This window comes from Nothobranchius furzeri, chromosome 5, assembly GCF_043380555.1.
Source record: "Nothobranchius furzeri strain GRZ-AD chromosome 5, NfurGRZ-RIMD1, whole genome shotgun sequence".
Classification (NCBI taxonomy): domain Eukaryota; kingdom Metazoa; phylum Chordata; class Actinopteri; order Cyprinodontiformes; family Nothobranchiidae; genus Nothobranchius; species Nothobranchius furzeri.
In genome coordinates this window covers 17,151,078-17,168,656 of record NC_091745.1, presented here as the reverse complement: position 1 = coordinate 17,168,656, position 17,579 = coordinate 17,151,078, and the positions used below count along the sequence as shown (strand labels likewise).

General features: G+C 41.1%; 1 protein-coding gene across 1 annotated transcript; it reads right to left on the bottom strand.

The window, feature by feature from the left end:
• Nucleotides 1–702: 702 nt before the first annotated feature.
• Nucleotides 703–16,855, bottom strand: LOC107374208 (trypsin). The gene is made up of 6 exons (XM_015942352.3): nt 16,708–16,855; nt 10,015–10,035; nt 8,586–8,751; nt 8,237–8,505; nt 4,221–4,360; nt 703–2,529 (listed from the first exon to the last, which is right to left on the bottom strand). The coding sequence occupies exons 1-6, from the start codon at nt 16,838–16,840 to the stop codon at nt 2,251–2,253; spliced, it is 1,008 nt and encodes a 335-aa protein (XP_015797838.3). The 5' UTR covers nt 16,841–16,855; the 3' UTR covers nt 703–2,250.
• Nucleotides 16,856–17,579: the final 724 nt, after the last annotated feature.

Genomic DNA, 17,579 nt, shown 5'->3' with positions numbered 1-17,579 from the left:
GATTCAGTGTGAATAATCCATCGTCTGTTCATGGTTTTGTGCCCACATCTCCTTATTTCTATAGCTTCCATAATCCCTCTTTTGTATTTTTGTTCTGTGTTTGTGATCCTTGTTCTGACCCAGTGTATTATATGATTCCTAATATGTCATCTAGGTAGCATTTCCATAGTTTTGTTTTGCGGGGTGGGTGGGTGGGTGGGTGGGGGGGGGGTTGCAGTGGCTATGGCTTTTTGTTCCAGGTCTTCCATGAAAAACTCGCAAAGGCTAGCTGATGGTATGTTTCCCATGGCAACGCCTTCTAGTTGTTTGTACATGGTTCCATTTTAAGTGAAGTAAGTGGAGTTTGCTACTAGTTCTACTGATCGTGATGTCATCTGCTGTGAGGTTTGTCCTTTTATGTGAAGTTTTGTCTTGTCTGATACTCGATGGTTTTTTGGGTTGGCGTTTTTCTGAACAGGGATGTAACGCTATGTGAGATCAGTGTGTCGTCATCTTCTTTTATAACTTTTTTCAGTTCTTTTAATTGTTCTGTGCTGTTTTTACATTATTGATCTGTGTTGCCTAATAGTGGGCTGATGATTCTGCTCATCTCTTTTGCTATGTTATATGACGCTGCTCCTATGCAGTCAGTTGGTCTCAGTAGAGTATTATTTATTAATTTTTTTATTTTACTAAACTGCGGAAGAATAGGCTCCCCACACCTTCATTTTCAATTTTATTCTTCATTTCAGAGTTTATTTTCAATCATTGTTTACACTGAAAATCATAAATGATGAGAAAATGGGTTTTTCAGAATTGAAAATTGAACAAAAACTCAGTGGTTTCTTAGAAAATAATGTTACATTTCAGTGATGAATATTGCATAATGTCTTCATATATTTCTGTTTCAAATATAAATCACGGTTACATGTGTTCGGTTCAAACATCTGAAGGTGTTCTGACCAACATAAACCACACAAAGACGTCTAAAGCAGATCTGTTCCGCAGCATTCTGTCTGCAAAGTGTCAGTGGACTTCATTAGTGCCATCTTTTAGTATTTTTGCTTCAAAAACTTCACAAACATTCAAAAGAAATCCCTTCTGAGATTTTCCAGTTAAACATCAGCAAACACGTTCTGTTTTATCAGCTTCAGGACAAAATCAGGTCAGATTAGCAGAGTAATTTCTCTGGAACCCAAAAAATGCCAAAATAGCTACAATTAGTCGTTATAATGAATTCATATTTAAATCCCCATTAATTAAACCCAAATGAAAGAAACACGTGAAAGCTCTGCCTTTACCTTAAAGCTGTCTCTCAACTGTTTATCACTGATCTCATTACAGAATAAAAATGCTAAATGTGAATGATATATTAACCCAATTAGCACTTAATGTGTCGGCCTGCAATATTGCACTAAATCTTTTTCATAATTGTGCTTCTAAAATAGCTTTATTCTTCATTTCAAATATGTCTTTTCTACATTTGACTTTGTGATCGTGGAAGATAAATACAAAATGAAATAAGTAAAAAAAATCTTAGTTTTTCTGTTGTAATATAAACTTTATAATAGATTTTTAATACATTTTAATGACTTCACTTTTACGTTACCAGTATTGGGTATTTTATTTTATTACGGTTTAGTGATTATAACAAAGCTTTATCTGTGAAACTTTATGCCAATAATTTAATTCCTGTAACATGTCAGTATTTAATTATTGATCATCATTTCATTAGTTAACTTGTTTAAATTCAGTTGGATTTGTTTCAGGCTCCTGTATATTATTATTATGGTTGTTTGTAAACAGAATCACTCAATAATCAATTTAAATGAAAGTTTTTTTTTAAAATAACTCTATCACTGTAAACCCGAATAAGTTCCCAGAACTCAAAAAAATTGAGGCGATCATTTGCCTCAATTTTTTAGAGTTTTGATACTGAAAATTTTAAATTTTCATAAATTAAATTTCTTAATAAATTTTACTCATACATTTGAAGTTTATTAAATTAAAATTGCTCGTCCAATCAACTCAAAATATTTTAGTTACCATATGTTCAGATACTGGTTATAGTTATAATTAGATGGTTGAACTGTGACCGTTTTATTTGGCTATTGGTTTTAATAGTTTTAAAATTTAAAACAAACATCCAATTCTCAACATTTGTTCGTGGTTTTGTGCAAAAAAGGATGTGGAAGTACTGGCAGACTGTTTCGTCACATTTTGACCCTGAGCTGATGGTTTTATTTAGCTTGGAGAACCAAATAGAAAGGCTCATAAGAGGACAAACAGTGAGAAGAAGACAGGTAAGACGGACAGCAGCAGAGGGACTGAGAGGGAGATGAGGTGAGCTGCTGAGGTTAAGTCGGTGTTGTAGTTGATGTAGCCCGGCTGATCGCCAGTGATCTGGCTGTTGATCCAGGACTGGTACTCAGACACACGAGTGTAGACTCCTGGGTAGTTCGGCTGAGCACAGCCATTTCCAAAACTCACAATTCCAGCCTGGACCCACCGAGTGGCGTTCTTAGCAACCAACGGGCCTCCGGAGTCCCCCTGAACATGGCAGAGAGAACAGTTAAAGGGTTAGGTAAAAAAAAAAACAACAACAACTGTATTTGTGTTTTAAGTTTTAAGAATCGGGGTAGAAAAATAATAAAATAAAATGAGAGCTTAAACTGAAATCAAGGCAACCCCAGAAATATCACAACGTGTCTTTTATTTACAAAATAACTACAAGGCAGTGAAGACCTGGGACCACCTGCTTATCCATCAGATTTAGCTTTTGGATGACTAATTTAACAGCTTCTTGATCCTCGTCTGCTTCAGTGGTTCTGTTGTACACCCGAAAAACGGTCAGAGACAAGACAGGGCTCAGTGTATGAGGGGCCACTAGGGACATTTTTCTAAATTATCTCTCATACACACATGAGCGAGTGAAACAGTTTTTCTGTAGTGTCACGTGTACATAAACAACGGGTGGAAATGTTCTGTTTTGTTTTTAGTTTCCAAGTTACATTTAAGAAGATGTTCTGTCAGATCTGTTTTCTGTGAAGAGCATCTGTCAGTTAGTTCCCTTGCCAACGTGTACGGTAGAGGTGGGGTTCGGCGGTGTGGATTCTGGAAGTTTTGACTTGTCATTTGTGGAGTTTCCGCACAGCGTTATTGGTAATAAGTTGCTGTTATTTTGGAGAATGAACCAAGAATAAATTATATTAAGGCTTACTACTACTAGGCTAGCTATCAGCCTACATATAAATATTAGGGCCAGGACTTTAACGCGTTAATTGATTAATTAATTAGAAAAAAATGACGCGTTAAAAAATTAATGCATTTAATCACAGCTTGCATTTCGAGCACGGCGGAACCTTTGTCATTGCATGATTTCCTCGTAGACCGAATATCACTGACACACACAACAATGCACAGTGCTAATGGCTACTAAAACGGAATAAAAACAGAAAGAAGTTGCCTTGCTTGGACTGATGCAGGATTTAGGAAACCCGTCCACCTTTTTTCTTAACTTGGAAAAAAAAACAACTTCCAGACAGCAACGGAGTCCGTATCGCGGACATTTTTCAGAGATCGTCTCTGCTGCAGCTGCCCGGTGGCACCGGAAACTTTACAAAAGTTGCGGTAAGCTATATTTTTAACATTTACGTAACATCTGTGCAGCGCTGAAAGCACCAGACAGAATAAATCTTTGACCTAATAGTAGTTTATAAAAGTAGTCAGACAAACGAGAGGCACCTGGCTGCTGCTGGGAGAACGCTCCGTGTTCTCACTACTCTGATTTTATTTGATTTGGGTCTTGTTTCATATCACACAGTGACATTTGAATAATAAAAAAGCATTTTTTTTTTATTTAAAAGCTTTAGTTTACAGTAATAACCATGTCTGATGTTTGATTATCTGTCTCATAATTTTAATTAAAAGTTTTGCTTTGAGGGCACATTTTTCTGAACGATTAAAATGCGATTAATTTAGATTAATTCATTACAAGGCCTCTAATTAATTGGATTAAAATTTTTAATCGAGTCCCGGCCCTAATAAATATGCATCTATATAACGTGTGCTTTTGTGTGTGTGTGTGTGTGTGTGTGTTTGTGGAGCTGATCACAGCACCCCGTTAGGAAAATACGTTCCCACAGCACTGTTCCCATGTAAGTAACTAAGTGTTACACGTGATTTGGCCTCTATACTCATATCCAAAAACTGGATTGGTGCTGTTGACATTCAAGACTCACTTGACAGGAGTCTTTTCCTCCTTGAGTCAGACCTGCACAGATCATGTTGCTTGTGATTGAGCTGTAGGAGTCACTGCACTTAGTGTTGGACACGATGGGGACATCCACCTCTTGCAGCGTCTGAGGTGACGGTAGGGCAACTGGACAGAAGAACAGATTGTGAAAACCTGGATGGCAAAAATTTGATAAACAAACAAACAAACAAACAAACTCACAAAAAATACAAATAACTTTAACTCTTATTATATTAATGATGTTTACTTTTGAATACTGCTTTGACTTTTGTGTTGAGGTTCTCTTTGGGAGTGACGAGGATGGATAGAATCAGGAATGGGTCCCTCAGAGGGCTAGCTCATGTTAGATATTTTGGAGACAAATACTGGGAGTGGTGATTGCAGCTGAGTGGGTGAACTATAGGAGGAACGAGTGAGCAGTCAGGAAGCTTATCAGGAAGTACCCAGGGGGGAAAAAATCTCACAAAACCTACAAATACCAGACAAAAGAGATGACAGAGAATCTCTCAACAGTCTGGAAACGATTTACAGACAACATGAACAATCGTAGGTGTTATTTGTTTCACTCACTGAGCGTCATCTTTGTACTTCTACAACACTTTGGTCAGCTGTCATGCTGTGTTTATAAACATGCTTTAGAAATAAAATGAAATGGTAGGTGATTTAAAGATTTAAAATCTGTAGGACTTAAATTTTTAAACTAAGATCATCCTGGTAGTATTGGTCAAATCACTCTGGGGAGCAGTAGCAGGGGTTGTATGAACTAGTCACTAGTCGAATTCACTATAGTGGCTTTTTATGCCTGTCATCGACTAGTCGCTGTCACGTGATAATGACCGGCAAGATGCAGCCCTCGGAAAAGACAGCAGCCTGCTGTCAGCAGGTGACAAGCTCCTTAGGCAACGCGCTGTGCCAGAGCGTCGGTACTGACGCCCGCCGTAAAACGGACATTTAACCAAATTGTGACCTTTACCCTCTTGCAATTTAACCTTCCCCTCACCCCCATCCTAACCTTAACCAGCTTGCGCATGCAGTTGACGCGCTCCAGACATCTGCGTCCTGAGCACGGCCACAGTAACATTATCAAATCAGGTGTCGCCACCTCAAAAACTAATTTAACACTCGATCTTTCATGTCGGCTCATTTCCTTTTATGTTTTCTGTCTTTTATTTGTGCCTGATGCTTTTCGCTGCTGTGGATCGGGGCGCATCACCTTGTCCTCCGGTGACGCACCGATCACTGATGCGGCCGGCGAGCAGCGCGCACTCCGCTGTTTTAGCGGTCGGTAGATCTTTTAGAACTGCAGTTCTAATGTTCTTATGAGTTACCACTCATAAGATGAATATATATGAACCCAGGTAGCAGTTTCTCTTTAGGATTGAGAGGAGATGCGGGAAGATAATAAACAGGCAGGACAGAAAAATAGTCAAATAAAAACAAGTTAGTTTTTGTACCTGGTGGTTGCAACAAACAGACGCCATTGAAGGTAATCAGAAGTGAGGAACAGAAAATGAATTAATTATTTTAATGTTTAGAGCAGGAGGAACACTGAGAGGCTGCAGGCGCATCAGTGAGTTTGCAGCCGCTGCGCAGGGGGAGGGGGGAGAGGGCTGAAGCAGAAACTACCGTTGTTAAAAGAAATGTGTTTAACTTTGAAAATGTGGGCGCAATTTTAATTGTCAAAAACTCCAACGAACCATTAGTTCATTTTGCTCAAATAGAAATTGAGGCCTGCCTCTAGTTCTGGTCCTCCTTCCAGTAAAGGCCTGGAGCTTGATGAGCTTGAGTAAAATACAGGCCCGGGCCTGTATTAGAGGATTTACGGTAAATGTATAATAACATTTTCACTTCACGCTAAGAATTAGCCCCTAAGTATCTGGGTGAAGACGTGATTCTCTGGGGTCTTTGGTAACGCCTTTATAACTTGTCAAATTCTGATTTGTCTAGAATTTATAAACAAAAGTTGATAAATACAGGAATCACTTCCTGATTCCTTAGTTCTCCAGATGCCCCCTGGTTCAGCCGACCGGTGAGCAAGCATTTGGAACCATCCTCTCTTTTGACCTCAGGTCAAAGCATTGCTCTGCAACGCTTGTGAGTGATATCAGACAACATGTCTTTAAAGAGCCACCCAACACCTCAGATGTGGAACGTCTAACCTGCAGACCCTGGTTGCATCTCATGGCCGGACTAAAAATCAGAATTCAAAGGGAACTGCAACTCTTTGGGTTCCTGTGGCCACGAGGTCTGGTAAATCACCACTCTGGCTGCCTTTCGTCAGGACCGCGGAGAGCGACAGTCACACAAAGGGTATCTAGACTGCACAATTGTGTCGGATGGTTTTATGAATAATTTCTAGTTTATCAAACCATAAAGCCAAACTGATTTTACAACCAAGTCATCACAAGATCTCTCAGATACTTACAAGGTTCTGCTAAAAGCTTACATTAAATCATTTCTTCCATTGTCTGTTATCTGTACAACCATCATTTCATTCAAATTTTGACCTGTATAATCACTTAGTTTAGGAAAAATAGAATAAAATTAATTTTTACAATAATAATGATAATAATAATAATACCTTTTATTTAAAAGCACCTTTCAGAACACCCAAGGTCACTTGACAAAAAATACATTCAGAAAATACATTAAAACAGCAATAAAACAACAATAAAATGCAAAGAAGAAAAAACAAAGAGAGAAACAGTTAAATAAAATCAGAGGTCATAGGCAGATTTAAACATGTGTGTTTTGAGTCTGGTTTTGAAAAGGGCGAAACTGTCGATGTTCCTGATGTCTGGGGGGAGTGAGTTCCAGACACGGGGAGCAGAGCGGCTGAAAGCTCTGCTCCCCATGGTAGTGAGACGGGCAGAAGGAACAGCAAGATGGATGGAGGAAGAAGATCTGAGAGAATGGGAGGGGGTGCTAATACTTATAAGGTCTGAGATATATGGAGGAGAGAGGTTATGGATGGCTTTGAAGGTATGGAGGAGAATTTTGAAGATGGACCTGAATTTAACTGGAAGCCAGTGAAGCTGCTGGAGAACTGGGGTGATGTGGTGAAAGGAAGGGGTTCTGGTGATAATACGGGTGAATTCTGGACCAGTTGCAGTTTATGAAGGAATTTGTTGGGGAGACCATAAAGAAGTGAATTTTAATAATCGAGACGGGAGGTGACGAGGCTGTGGACGAGAATGGCGGCAGTGTGAGGGGTAAGGGAGGGGCGAAGACGGTTTATGGAACGACGATGGAAGTATGCTGACCGAATTATGTTATTAATGTGAGCTTGAAAAGAAAGTGAGCTGTCGAGGATGACACCCAGACTCTTAACCTATTTCCTTGACTCTGTCGGACTTAATGTGGCCAATGGTAAATGGCTTGTTTTTGAAATAGCGCCTTCTAGAGTCCTGGAACCGCCAATTCACACACACATTCACATCCTAGTGATGATGAGCTACGATGTAGCCACAGCTGCCCTGGGGCGCACTGACAGAGGCGAGGCTGTCGAGCACTGGTGCCACCGGTCCCTCCGACCACCACCAGCAGGCAGGGAGAGTTAAGTGTCTTGCCCAAGGACACAATGATAGCAACAAACTGAGCAGGGCTCGAACCTGCAACCTTCCTTCACGGAAGGTAAAATATGAAGTGCATTTTCCCTGAATAGTCAAAGAAGCTAGAGTAATCTAAATCAAACATTTAAGGATCAATCAGATGAATATTCATATTTATATGGACTATCACATCTTGTTGGTCACTTAACACATAATGTAGCTAATCCTCACCACTACAACATTATGAGTAATCGCAGCTATCATTACAACAAAATGCATCTCTGTATCAGTAAAACTGGGTTATAGTCAAAGGTGTTGACTCCAAAAGGAAATCCAAGGACATCCTTGGCTGACAGCCTTAAATGCATCATGCAATAATAAAGAAAAGCTAAAACTATCACTAAGTCCCATAAAAAGACAACCACAACATGACCACTGCATGGATCCTCACCGTCACTGTATATGTTTCCCCAGCCCGTGACCCAGGTGTCCAGCCCGGCGGGGAAGACACTGCCTGATGCTGCCAGACAGATGGGTGTGGTGTAGTTGGTGAAGGTCACAGAGGAGGACAGCCGCAGCAGGGTGATGTCGTTGTCAATGGTTTGGCTGTCGTAGTTTGGATGTTTGATTATCTGGGACACTGTTCGGGAGACCTCATTAGGATTCTGGTGTAGCTGAGTTTGTCGTCCCAGATAAACAATCAAGTTTGCGGTGCTGGTGCTGAGGGAAGCAGTCAGATGGTTAGGTACTTCAGGATGCCGAGATATCTGAAGGAAAGTAATCACATGATTAGGACTTACCTGGGAAAGCAGTGGGCGGCTGTTAGAACCCACTGGCTGTTGATCAGAGAGCCGCCACAGAAATGTCCCCCTCTGTATAGGCTGACCTGCCAGGGCCACGCCCCCGCAGTTGCGTCCTGACCCCCAACAATCTTGGTTTTCGTGTTGAGTGGAGCAATGCCACAAACTGTGGGGAAACATTCTCACATAAAAGAGAGCTGAAACCGGCAGAACTGATTTGTAGACATCTGAACAACCAGAACTTCAGTGTGTTAAAAATCCATGGAAAATGTTCAGTTTTGTACAACTTCATCCTGATTTTAGCCTCAGTCAGTTGTTTTGGTTTCATTTTTGCGTTTGACCTTTCATTAAAGCTACAATGGTAAATGTGCAAAAACAAGCTAGCTCTAAATGTTTTTTCATGCCTCTTAACCCTGCTGCTGACACGTCAGCGCAGACGCAGCATAGCTTCCATACTTTAATTACCGTAACTCTTAGACCATTGTTAGCAATCAACGTCATTCAAACAGATTCTGAAAACTGTGACCCTAAACTTTCCAGTGGTGTGCTGTACTTTATATTTGCATTAGTAAGAGTAAAGATTCTGACGTATTTTATAGCATTTCTGACACATTTGTTCCATGGAAGTATTTAGTCAGATTTGTGTTGTATTTTGTAAATAATTGAAAGGAAAACCTCTCAGAAAACTGGAAAGAGACAACATTCATCTAGATTTATTGAGAAGGATTCAGATGTGGACAAAACCGTTCTGCCATCACAACTTTCCCTCCGCTGACAAGCCAGAGGGGGAAAGGTGAACTCGGTGCTACAAAACCCCTTCCTGGATGTGCAAGGAAAGCAACATTAGGCTTTGTCTGTATTTGTCAGCAGTAAGAGGGGTTTACCAACGTTCTGTTGCTATAGATATCATATGGTGATAAAAATATATATACAGAAGAAAAATGATGCAATGGTTATCTCGCATTTCTCTAAAAACCTTAGTCAATAACACGCCTCAGTCTGAAACCCATGACTGGACCATCCGGTTCTCTTTCATGCCGAACCAACGCACTTCCACAATTACCTGGGTTTTCCACTCAATATGCGTTTGAGCATATTGCTACATAACACCACTGGCCTGCAGCTAGAAACAGCTGGTTGCTACTACTTCTAATGTAGGACAAACTACCGGAGTCCCAAAAACAAAAACACCATCTGAAGTCACGAACAACAAAAGAGGTTGAGACATAGAAAACAGCGACTGGTGTTTAGCGCTATCTCGTTTACGCGGGTTTCGGTATCCATTGGATGTGGTCCAGGGACGATAACTGACAGGAAGGGTTTGTGTTTAAAATTCTGCTTGTTCTGTAGATTTGCTATTGCCGGCTTAATAAAGATTTCAGATATTTTAAAATGTTTGAATTTCAGGTGTGTAAAAGAGGAAACTCACCACTCATCTGTGCATCACTTCCTGTGGGAGAAACAACAAACAAAGAAGGTCAGAGACTTTTTAACAAACTCGTCATCAAACAGAACCAACGGGTTCTTCTTTTCTGAGATAAGGCCATCGTCTCTGTGGGCAAGGATTTCACAGCACCATGAACTTTTTCACACATAGTTTAGCTTCTCTAAAACACAATTTAGATGCTTATGAGTTGTTTCAGGGGTTAAATCGTGTTTTTCAGGTCTGGTTACATGAATGTCAGAGGAAAACGCCTAAAGTGTTGGAAAAAGGATTTCATGCTTCTAAGTCTTACAATCCATGACACTGTTGAAAAAAAAACCTGGTTATGTTACCTAAAAATGACCTGAAGATCTCATGGAAGTTTGAGAAACGTCCTCATGACGACTCCAGAGTTTAACCTCAACAGGGAGAACTAAACTGTCACTGAAATATTTAAACTCCACAAGATTCAGGATTCATTTCTTTATTATTTCAATATTTTACACAAATATTTACAACTTTGTTACATTAAAACATGAAGTTACTTTATATTAACTCAGAGATAGCACACACTCTCAGGAATGTAGTTACCGTAAATCCTCTAATATTAGCCTGTATTTAATTAACTTCCAGGTATCATATTTTGGTCGGAGTCGGCGGAGGTGAATAATGGCCGTTTTTTTTATTGTGGCCGGGTGGAATGTGGTAACAAGCAAGTACGGGGGGCGGTTGTGTCATCCGTCTCACTTTTGATTTGCCAGTGATAGACCGCGAAGGTAACTTTAACCGTGCAGAGACGAAGAGGAGGCGAAAATTTGATATCAAGTTCAAAGAGAACGTGCTGATTATGCTGCAGAACTCTCTGGGGAGCAGTATGAACTAGTCACTAGTCGACTTCACCGCTCTATAGTGACTTGTTATGCCTGTCATTGACGAGTCGCTGTCACGTGATAATGACCGGCAAGATGCAGTCCACGGAAAAGACAGCAGCCTGCTGTCAGCAGGTGACAAGCTCCTGCGCGTCAGGAGGCAACGCGCTGTGTCAGAGCGTCGGTACTGACACCTGCCGTAAAACGGACATTTAACCAAATTGTGACCTTTACCCTCTTGCAATTTAACCTTCCCCTCACCCCCATCCTAACCTTAACCAGCTTGCGCATGCAAAGCTCTGATTGTTGACGCGCTCCAGACATCTGCGTCCTGAGCACGGCAACAGTAACATTATCAAATCAGGTGTCGCCACCTCAAAAACTAATTTAACACTCGATCTTTCATGTCGGCTCATTTCCTTTTATGTTTTCTGTCTTTTATTTGTGCCTGATGCTTTTCGCTGCTGTGGATCGGGGCGCATCACCTTGTCCTCCGGTGACGCACCGATCACTGATGCGGCCGGCGAGCAACGCGCACTCCGCTGTTTTAGCGGTCGGTAGATCTTTTAGAACTGCAGTTCTAATGTTCTTATGAGTTACCACTCATAAGATGAATATATATGAACCCAGGTAGCAGTTTCTCTTTAGGATTGAGAGGAGATGCAGGAAGATAATAAACAGGCAGGACAGAAAAATAGTCAAATAAAAACAAGTTAGTTTTTGTACCTGGTGGTTGAAACAAACAGACACCATTGAAGGTAATCAGAAGTGAGGAACAGAAAATGAAATAATTATTTTAATGTTTAGAGCAGCAGGAACTCCGAGAGGCTGCAGGCGCATCAGTGAGTTTGCGGCCGCTGCGCAGGGGGAGGGGGGAGAGGGCTGAAGCAGAAACTACCGTTGTTAAAAGAAATGTGTTTAACTTTGAAAATGTGGGCGCAATTTTAATTGTCAAAAACTCCAGCGAACCATTAGTTCATTTTGCTCAAATATAAATTGAGGCCTGCCTCTAATACTGGCCCTCCTTCCAATAAAGGCCCGGAGCTTGATGAGCTCGAGTCAAATACAGGCCCGGGCCTGTATTAGAGGATTTACGGTAAATAGGAATCTTTTGGAACCCCTTAGTTGTATCTTGGTGGAACTTGATTGTGCTAAATTGACTTTAAATTGAAATCAAATTGTATTGAGGTAAAATGTAAGAATTCAATTGGACTTGAATTGAGTTATCATTGGAAAATTTTAGACCAGCCTCAATTAGATTTTGATTTAATTCATTAGGGAAGAACGAAAGATCATTTATTTATTTATCATTATTGTGTGTGGTATTATTTATCATTTATTTATCATTTATCACTATTAAATCAAAGTTTAATTAAAATATTTAGGCGTTTTTAATTGGGTTGTGATTAATTTGATTTGTTTTGGACTCATTCGTTTGTGGTGAAAACACGTCCGATTTGAGCTCTGAATCACAAAAATAAGGGTCAAAATATGATCAAACCTGATTTCAAACATCAAGGGTCTCATTTATCAAACATTGCGTAGAATCCTTACTAAAACCGTACTTAAGCTCAGCAAAAAAAAATGTACTAACGCAAAGTAGGTTTGTGGTCTATCAAACATGGAGTACGCACAGCTGCACGCAATCTCCGCCTCAAAAATCAGAGACTAACGAGAATGTTTCTCAGCTGCTTTTTAGTCACATCCCGCCCTCACCACGCCCACTTACTGCCATAAATAGTCAATGCAAAGTGACTTGTGGACCTCATGCATATACATAAGCCGGCTGTTGCAGCGCTCTGCCAATTACATGACGACTGTAGATCAAGGCAGATCAAGGAAGTGCTTTTTCACAGAAGCAGAAATTGAGGTACCTGTGGGTGAGGTGGAGAAATGAAAGGAAGTGCTTTTGCAAATCAAATAAAAGAAAATCCACGGAGTGGCACAGCGTTGCTGAAGCCATCAATGCTGAGTTCTTCAGAGAGATCTGTGGCCGATATAAAAAAATGGTCCAATTGGGACTCAATCCCCAGACTCCCAGGTGGAAGTCATGTGCACTAACCAGTCAGCCAAATGGAGATCTCCCCTATCCAGGCAGCCAGGGTGCATGATCAATCGGGTCACAGTGACAGGACACACACACTGTCACAGACGCATGACATTCTGTCTCAATCTGTCCCCCTGCTGATATTTTGCATTACGTTTCTGCGCTTCAGGCTGTGTGTGTGTGTGTGTGTGTGTGTGTGTGTGTGTGTGTGTGTGTGTGTGTGTGTGTGTGTGTGTGTGTGTGTGTGTGTGTGTGTGTGTGTGTGTGTGTGTGCGTGTGTGAGTATGCGCGCGTGTGTATGAGTGTGGGGGGTCTTGTTCTGTGTGAAAACAAAGCGGTACAAGTGATAATGCTGCAGGATTTCATAATGTTATCCTTCTCAGCAGCAGCACTGCAGGTGCTCTCCATGTCCAACATGTGCGTGAGCCAGGTCCATAATCAGTTTAAAGTTGCGCACATTTTTCCGCTAAATTTTCTTTCATAAATCCCTAAGTTTGCGTGGAAAGTTGCTTACGCAGTTTTCCGACCCTGTTTTGTGCGCAAGCAAGCTTGATAAATGAGGCCCCAGGACTTTGCATTCACACACACGCTTTCAAATTTGACCTCTGACCCTTTCAATGGCACTAATTTGCTTGGATCTCAGTCAGTGAAACTGTCGACAGTCCGGTGATCAACAGCACTTTGGGCAAGTTAAACTGGTTCTACCTGCTTTCAGAGTGTTTCTATTGTCTTGGGTGTTTCTGTGAAGGTGAAACAGAACATACTGCTGTTGGTTGTTTTGTGTTGTAACTCATGGGGTGTACCAGAAACAGATCACTGGAATCAAGAAGTAAAAGAGCAAACCCCTTAATTTCCTTCTCTGTTGCTAGACCATGGATGAATGATGTTCTAAAGCGTTCTGATGAAACATTACACAAGTTTACTCTCAGGTTTACATCAAAAGTTGGATTCTGTTTAAGAAAATAACTTTAAGTAGTTTTGTTATTCAGTTGTTTTTGTGTTGTGTAATAGCTGGCGTTTTTAAAGAAGCAGTGGCTTTAAATACGGAGCTTTAGTATCGAATATTCTCAGGCAGTTCAGCCCTCACATCATTTTACACTCAAGATCCAAGTGTTTTATGTCATTTTTCTGCTTTAATGGAAAAATGTTTGTTGAATTAATTTGTTTTTTGGCTTCTGTCACTCAGATCTAACTTCTTTGACAAAAAAGAAACCACAAAATACCAAAAACAGAAACACAACAGCATTTCGATGTTTTGGGTTTCTTTTTGTGGTGTTTTTGTCACATTTAGCTCATTTTTGACTATTTAAAAGGAAAATAATTAAGCAAGAAAAACACACTTCCTCGTGACTTTGACTCAACAGGAGGCTGGTTCAAAACTTATCCTGAAACTTTCATTGAAACTGCGGTTCTTTGTTCTTGTAATTAATTTACAATCACATCACCTTCCTCATACCCACGAAGCTGATCATCAACAGGTTTGTAACTCATTAGCCTGGGCTGCCAGACTCGTCCTCTGTTTAATTCTGCACAGAGAGAGAGTCTGGTTACTCACAGGCAGAGAGGCGCTTGGGGGGCGGGACTAGCCAGCTCAAAAATAACCAATCAGAAAAAAGACGGAAATGACGATTGTACCGTGCAACGCTGTAAATTTTTAGCTGTAGTCAAAAATGGTGTCTGGCGATGGAGCGGACATCTTTCTTTAGAAGAAAGGCTTTTATAGCTTCTTCTTGTTGTAGTTTCAGACGTGTCCAAGTCATTTAGAACAGAGGAAATCGCCGCAGCGAACTCCGCTTCAGACGCCATGTTTATGAGAAACTCAGACTTGTGTGTGTGTGAGACGTACGCTGCTCAGCACTGATTGGCTCGGTTAGAATGCTCAGGGGGTGGGGCTATTTGAATAGGAGAGTTCCCAGACCCAGTGTTTCCCGTAAGGAAGCCTGGGGCTGGCTGGTGTGGCTAGTAGTAGCTCATAGCTTTCAGTCTTGGAATTTAAAACATCTGGATGAGAATTAAAGTTTTCCAGTAAATCTGAGCTGAGATTAAAGATAAAGTTTATCAGCAGCAGCGCCCTGAGGATAAAACCTAAAGTGATGGTTCAAATCTTCTGAAGTCAGTTTCTATTGAAATGCTTAAAATGTTTAAATCTGCAAAACAAGCTTTTAAACACAAACACGTTTTCAGACCCCCCCCCCCCCTCCGCCCCACTTGTTAGCTATCACCCCTCTAGGCTGACGGATACCAGAACCTGCATTGTCAGAAGAAACAAAAGACCACAAGACACCAATTGCTGTTTTCTAGCTCCAAGCGTCTTTTGTCGTCCGTGACGTCAGATGGTGATTTTCTTTTTGGGACTCTGGTAGTTTGTCCTAAAGCTGAAGCGGTAGCAGCCGGCTGTTTCTGCTTCTCTGATATTGTAGAGTGCAGCATCTCACACCAGTGGTGTTCTGTTGCAATATGCTCAAGAGCGTAAAAAGTGGAGAACCAGGTCAATGCGGAAGTGCGGTGGTTTGGTGAGACCAACAGCTGGATGGTTAAAAAGTTGGTTTTGGTCCGAGCCGTGTTATTGGCTGAGGGTTTTAAACAAATGCGAGAGAACCACTTAATTTTTTTTAGGTTTTCTTCACAAAATATTTATAGCTATACTAAGTTAGAACGTTGTTAAGGAGCATTAAAACGTTTTAAGCTAGCTTGTTTTGCAGATTTGCCATTGCAGCTTTAATACCTCACATAAGGATGACTCTGAGAGCAGTCTCTGTTTTGAGAAACAGAAAGTTCTGACCAGACTCGAGTTTCTCCAAACTGAAGCTGTTCAAAGATCTATCTACAGCGTGTAAGAGTTTAGTCTCCATGACTTCCCCACAGAAACACCCTAAAAAGCTGAACCATAAGCCACACGAAGCCAGGTCTTGGAGTGGATCTATGCCGCCGAGGCTATTTGTTTCAAACCTGATGATGACAATATTATTTAATGAATCAAAGTCAACCATTTCTTCTGGTTTAAGGGCAGAAGAAATTGTTGACCCCATTAACCCTCTCAGCCTCAAAATAGGTTTTGATAAAAGGACGAACAACTAAGTCCTTCAGAGGTACTTCTGAGTTAAAAATGCTCATGAAATACGTGTGTGGAGTAACCAGGTAGGTTTTAACGTTGAAAAGCTGCAACGCCTGCCTCCAGAGGGTTAAATGTCAACTATTAAAGAGATGAGATACCAACAGACATCACTCTGGACTCAGTAACCCAAAGATCAGGACAAGATAAACAAGTAAATACAGATCTGTTTGTAACCCAGCAGTTCTCCCACAGAACCTCTGGGCTGTGATGGAGGAAAATACAATTCCACTTTTATCATTAGAGCTGAATGACTAGACAGAAACAAGTACCTCTTATCTGATTAAACAGTTTTGGGCAGCATTCCAAACTCATTGTGGGAAGAAGACTAATCTCCGAACAATCTGCATCCTTCAGTTTAGGTGGTGTTCACTCTGACCAACAAAATCAACTAATCTGAGAAAAGTGTCCACCATGAAAAAATGACTCCAACAACCTTAAGAGTCAGAACCGATCCTACGAGGTTTTCTTCATGTTTGTTTCAGCAGAAGGGTTAGGCATCTCTGAAACTCATCTGACACTCAGAAACAGAAACTGGTGGTCAGGATGTCTTACTTTGAGCTCAAGAAAAGCTTGATTTAAATTATTCATCTTCATGAAATCAAATGTTTTCTTTCTTTTAGCAGTAGTAATTAAAGTCATTTAAGGAGAGATCCAGGTGTGAGACTTACCTGGAGCCGCGAGGGCAAGGAGCAGGACTCCACAGGTAAACAGCTCCATCCTCATGATGGAAGTGAACTCCAACCTGAAGAATCGACTCACAGGAGTGACAAAACCCAGCCTTCTGACTGCTGCTGACCTCATTTGCTTGTGAAGCAACACCTCACCTCGCCTCACCACACACACACACACACACACGCACGCACGCACACACTCACACACACACACACACACACACGCACACACTCACACACACACACACACACGCGCACACGCACGCACGCACTCACACACACACACACACACACACACACACACACACACACACACACACACACGCACGCACACACACACACACCCATCTACAAACAAAGCTAAAGCAGACACACTTTTTTCCCTCTTGAAGCAGATTTCATTTCTGTTGGATTTGAACTTAAACTGTAAATTTACCAAATTTTAAAGGATTTTCAGAAGCACAAACAGTTTAAGCTGTGTACATTACTGCTGTCAGACATGTCAGATATCTCTGAGTGTCATTTGCATGAAAGCTGCTTCTGTAAAAATAACACTGCAGTCATGGGTCTTTGACTGAGAGAACACAAATACAGAAGTGGGAATGAAGAGAGGTGAGGTTTCATCTAATCCAAGCGTCTTTTATCTGGGTTAAAATAATTTCTCATGAATCTACAAAGGATGCACTGCTCTCTTTATCCCTGCAGCCTCCTTCATCCTCAAGCAGAGGAGGAACAAGGGGAAACTCTAGGCTCTCAGACCTGCAGAATGACTCGGAAGAGGCATACAATGCAGTTCCGCTCTCATCCACTAGGGGCTGACACCAGAAGTGAGCTAATTGACTCCCATGTTGAAAAGGCCAAATTCACAG